Below are 5749 nucleotides of genomic sequence, written 5' to 3'. Positions count from 1 at the left end.
ACACCCTGCTGCGCTCCCAGTGAATCAGTAGGTATGTGTATTGGCCGGTAGGTGGCGCTCCCAGTGAATCAGTAGGTATGTGTATTGGCCGGTAGGTGGCGCTCACACCCTGCTGCGCTCCCAGTGAATCAGTAGGTATGTGTATTGGCCGGTAGGTGGCGCTCACACCCTGCTGCGCTCCCAGTGAATCAGTAGGTATGTGTATTGGCCGGTAGGTGGCGCTCACACCCTGCTGCGCTCCCAGTGAATCAGTAGGTATGTGTATTGGCCGGTAGGTGGCGCTCACACCCTGCTGCGCTCCCAGTGAATCAGTAGGTATGTGTATTGGCCGGTAGGTGGCGCTCACACCCTGCTGCGCTCCCAGTGAATCAGTAGGTATGTGTATTGGCCGGTAGGTGGCGCTCACACCCCGCTGCGCTCCCAGTGAATCAGTAGGTATGTGTATTGGCCGGTAGGTGGCGCTCACACCCCGCTGCGCTCCCAGTGAATCAGTAGGTATGTGTATTGGCCGGTAGGTGGCGCTCACACCCCGCTGCGCTCCCAGTGAATCAGTAGGTATGTGTATTGGCCGGTAGGTGGCGCTCCCAGTGAATCAGTAGGTATGTGTATTGGCCGGTAGGTGGCGCTGTAGTGACTCCCAGACGATACAGATGACGGTCCCGGCCCGGTAGCTGCTGATTTCCGTGCGGACGGGCGGATCTGGGGTTCGGGCCAAACCCAAAGCATCGCAGGGAGAGGAGAGTGAGGTATTGGGGGGTCCGTGAGTGATTCTTGTGTTTGTCCCCCCCAGTTACACCGGGGCCCAAACCCCTCCCTCTGTTATTATTGTCTCCATTATTATAGGGGGGCAGGTACCGGGGATATTATTATAGGGGGGAAGGTACCGGGGATATTATTATAGGGGGGCAGGTACCGGGGATATTATTATAGGGGGGCAGGTACCGGGGATATTATTATAGGGGGCAGGTACCGGGGATATTATTATAGGGGGGCAGGTACCGGGGATATTATTATAGGGGGGCAGGTACCGGGGATATTATTATAGGGGGCAGGTACCGGGGTTATTATTATAGGGGGGCAGGTACCGGGGATATTATTATAGGGGGGCAGGTACCGGGGATATTATTATAGGGGGGCAGGTACCGGGGATATTATTATAGGGGGGCAGGTACCGGGGATATTATTATAGGGGGGCAGGTACCGGGGATATTATTATAGGGGGGCAGGTACCGGGGATATTATTATAGGGGGGCAGGTACCGGGGTTATTATTATAGGGGGCAGGTACCGGGGATATTATTATAGGGGGGCAGGTACCGGGGATATTATTATAGGGGGGCAGGTACCGGGGATATTATTATAGGGGGGCAGGTACCGGGGATATTATTATAGGGGGGCAGGTACCGGGGATATTATTATAGGGGGGCAGGTACCGGGGATATTATTATAGGGGGGCAGGTACCGGGGTTATTATTATAGGGGGGCAGGTACCGGGGTTATTATTATAGGGGGGCAGGTACCGGGGATATTATTATAGGGGGGCAGGTACCGGGGATATTATTATAGGGGGACAGGTACTGGGGATATTATTATAGGGGGGCAGGTACCGGGGATATTATTATAGGGGGGCAGGTACCAGGGATATTATTATAGGGGGGCAGGTACTGGTATCATTAGGCTTGTGGGGGGCCATGCCAGGGTTATTATTAGGCAGGGGGGGCACAAGCTGGCATTGGCCCTTACCCACTATCTCTCGGGGTTATTATTAGGCAGGGGGGGGCACAAACTGGCATTGTCCCTTACCCACTATCTCTCGGGGTTATTATTAGGCAGGGGGGGCACAAGCTGGCATTGGCCCTTACCCACTATCTCTCGGGGTTATTATTAGGCAGGGGGGGCACAAACTGGCATTGTCCCTTACCCGCTATCTCTCAGGGTTATTATTAGGCAGGGGGGCACAAGCTGGCATTGTCCCTTACCCGCTATCTCTCAGGGTTATTATTAGGCAGGGGGGCACAAGCTGGCATTGGCCCTTACCCGCTATCTCTCAGGGTTATTAGGCGGGGGGGGGCACAAGCTGGCATTGGCCGTTACCCGCTATCTCTCTGGGTTATTATTAGGTGGGGGGGCACAAACTGGCATTGGCCCTTACCCGCTATCTCTCAGGGTTATTATTAGGCAGGGGGGGCACAAGCTGGCATTGGCCCTTACCCGCTATCTCTCAGGGTTATTATTAGGCAGGGGGGCACAAGCTGGCATTGGCCCTTACCCTCTATCTCTCAGGGTTATTATTAGGCAGGGGGGCACAAACTGGCATTGGCCCTTACCCGCTATCTCTCAGGGTTATTATTAGGCAGGGGGGCACAAACTGGCATTGGCCCTTACCCGCTATCTCTCAGGGTTATTATTAGGCAGGGGGGGCACAAACTGGCATTGTCCCTTACTCGCTATCTCTCAGGGTTATTATTAGGCAGGGGGGCACTAACTGGCATTGGCCCTTACCCGCTATCTCTCGGGGTTATTATTAGGCAGGGGGGGCACAAGCTGGCATTGGCCCTTACCCGCTATCTCTCAGGGTTATTATTAGGCAGGGGGGGCACAAACTGGCATTGGCCCTTACCCGCTATCTCTCAGGGTTATTATTAGGCAGGGGGGGCACAAGCTGGCATTGTCCCTTACCCGCTATCTCTCGGGGTTATTATTAGGCAGGGGGGGCACAAGCTGGCATTGGCCCTTACCCGCTATCTCTCAGGGTTATTATTAGGCGGGGGGGGCACAAGCTGGCATTGGCCCTTACCCGCTATCTCTCGGGGTTATTATTAGGCAGGGGGGGCACAAGCTGGCATTGGCCCTTACCCGCTATCTCTCAGGGTTATTATTAGGCAGGGGGGGCACAAGCTGGCATTGTCCCTTACTCGCTATCTCTCTCGTTTGCCCCCAGCTCCCGTGCCATGTGCTGCCCTGGGCACAGAATGTTCAGCCAATGGATCATGCAGAGTCCCTAGAGCTGAGGACGGTGCCCGCCGGGCATGGAATCAGGGCGCCCCCTGGGGAGGAAAGCAGAGGATTCGAGAACCCCGCCTACGAGGAACCCGCAGACTCCGCCTGTGAAGATGATTTGGGGCATCTCCACGAGAGCCGGCCCGAGCCGAGGGGGCATCTGGGCACAGGCGATACATCTCCTCACTCAGAGGACAGTCAGGCCCCCCCGGCACCCCCCCATTCTGTAGATTATGGGTTCATCTGCTCCCTCATCCTATTGGTCAGTGGTATAATCCTAGTGGGCGTGGCTTACATGATCCCCCGGGAGGTGCGGGTGAGCCCCGAGACTGTGAGTGCCCGCGAGATGGAGCGGCTGGAGCATTACTATGCCCGCTTGGGCACCCACCTGGATAGGTGCATCATTGCCGGCCTGGGGCTGCTCACCCTGGGGGGCACCCTGCTCTCCCTGCTGCTCATGGTCTCCATCTGCAAAGGGGAACTTTACCATCGGAAACAATTCCCCGCCGCCCGGGGGCCCAGGAAAACCTACGGCTCCTTGAACCTGCGCATGCGGCCCCTGGCGTCGGACGGGGGGCAAGTACTGGTGGAGCACGAGCTTCTGCCCCCCAACGGGGCAACAGACCAACCTTAGTACCTGCTGGATACGGGGCGCAGGCTGCTTCTACCCAACATGTCCGGCACGTGTGCCCACAGGGGGCATTACTAAGGCTGGATCTGCCCCAGGCAGTGGCACTGTAGCCACGGACCCTCACATTTGCCCCGTACATAGGGGGCAGTATTGCACCGGCGCTGGATCTGCCCCAGGCAGTGGCACTGTAGCCACGGACCCTCACATTTGCCCCGTACATAGGGGGCAGTATTGCACCGGATCTGCCCCAGGCAGTGGCACTGTAGCCACGGACCCTCACATTTGCCCCGTACATAGGGGGCAGTATTGCACCGGCGCTGGATCTGCCCCAGGCAGTGGCACTGTAGCCACGGACCCTCACATTTGCCCCGTACATAGGGGGCAGTATTGCACCGGATCTGCCCCAGGCAGTGGCACTGTAGCCACGGACCCTCACATTTGCCCCGTACATAGGGGGCAGTATTGCACCGGATCTGCCCCAGGCAGTGGCACTGTAGCCACAGACCCTCACATTTGCCCCGTACATAGGGGGCAGTATTGCACCGGCGCTGGATCTGCCCCAGGCAGTGGCACTGTAGCCACAGACCCTCACATTTGCCCCGTACATAGGGGGCAGTATTGCACCGGCGCTGGATCTGCCCCAGGCAGTGGCACTGTAGCCACGGACCCTCACATTTGCCCCGTACATAGGGGGCAGTATTGCACCGGATCTGCACTATTAAAGGGGAAGTTCAACCATCTATACAGTCCGGGTGCTGAAATCAGAATCTGCCAATGAATTTCTTCATATTTCCGGCAACTGCACTTGCCCCGCCCCTTCTTACCTCGTTTACATAATGTTAATCATATTGCCAGCCAATAGGGGCGATGCTCATTGTGACATCAGCAGTAACGGCACTGACCCAAGAACTGAACTTCCCCTTTAATAGCTATTCTAGTTCCTATTGGGGGATATTGGGGCTCTATAGCCAATCGCAGTAGCCCAAAGGCTGTTCCCAGGGTGCTCTCTGAATGTACATAAGGGGGGAGGGGTGTGAGTGAAGGATGCTGGGAATGTGCCCAAACGGCCAACCCCCTGCTCTGCTACTAAACTGCCCCTCGTTCCGCGGAGCTGCCCTGTAGGAGAATAAGCCCCACTGGCACCAATCGGATCCGCCCGTTACTATGGCGCAGCCGGGGATATTCTGAGACAATTTGCAATTGGTCAGTTTTATAATGTCCCAGGCTGGAATTCCAGCTGCTGTATACGGTTGCTAGGGTCCAGTTTTCCCTTGCAACCAGGCAGCGGTGAGAATAAATATGAGAGGAAAGATAAGGATTTGGGTGCCGGGGTCAGTGACCCTCATCTGGAAACAGAAATGAAAAGTTGCAAACAACTGGGCATCCCATAATGTACTAACATTTAACTTTGCCTTTAATACTGCACTGACCAATGAAATGTCACCCCCCCCCCCATGACAAGGCCAAGTAACCCCTCTGACTGATTATACCAGTGTCTCTGCCCCGTCATAGGATTTGTATTTGCCCCACTGTCCCGTAACCCCCCGCTGGAGGCGGTGCCCGTCCCGTAACCCCCCGCCGGAGGCGGTGCCCGTCCCGTAACCCCCCGCCGGAGGCGGTGCCCGTCCCGTAACCCCCCGCCGGAGGCGGTGCCCGTCCCGTAACCCCCCGCCGGAGGCGGTGCCCGTCCCGTAACCCCCCGCCGGAGGCGGTGCCCGTCCCGTAACCCCCCGCCGGAGGCGGTGCCCGTCCCGTAACCCCCCGCCGGAGGCGGTGCCTGTCCCGTAACCCCCTGCTGGAGGCGGTGCCTGTCCCGTAACCCCCTGCTGGAGGCGGTGCCTAGGAACTCGGCGCTCGGTGCTACTCGCTCCCCCATGAGATTAGCCAAGGATTCTGTGTGTCTCACTGTATTTATTTATAATAAAGGAAAAGAACACAACTGGGTGCTGGGAGTTTCTGTACAAAAGGCTCACACTCAGAACCGAGTCCAGTGTCACACAGGCCAAGGTGCAATGCTCTGGGAAGGGCACAGGGGGCGCTGATATCTCACACATACAGTTCTGGGGCAGAGGGATAGGGGCAATACTCTGGGAAGGGCATAGGGGGCGCTGCTATCTCA

At 57.0% G+C, this 5749-nt stretch overlaps 1 protein-coding gene across 1 annotated transcript; it reads left to right on the top strand.

The window, feature by feature from the left end:
• On the top strand, positions 1 to 5749 carry tmem74b (transmembrane protein 74B). The gene is made up of 2 exons (XM_031894524.1): positions 1 to 746; positions 2941 to 5749. Exon 2 carries the CDS (start codon positions 2983 to 2985, stop codon positions 3631 to 3633), a length of 651 nt encoding a protein of 216 aa, XP_031750384.1. The 5' UTR covers positions 1 to 746; positions 2941 to 2982; the 3' UTR covers positions 3634 to 5749.

This window comes from Xenopus tropicalis, chromosome 10, assembly GCF_000004195.4.
Source record: "Xenopus tropicalis strain Nigerian chromosome 10, UCB_Xtro_10.0, whole genome shotgun sequence".
NCBI classification, from domain to species: Eukaryota; Metazoa; Chordata; class Amphibia; order Anura; family Pipidae; genus Xenopus; species Xenopus tropicalis.
This window is presented reverse-complemented; position numbering and strand designations above follow the sequence as displayed.

Coding starts and splice junctions, on each gene's coding strand:
- tmem74b (XM_031894524.1), top strand. CDS start 2,983: ATGGATCATGCAGAGTCCCTAGAGCTGAGGACGGTGCCCGCCGGGCAT.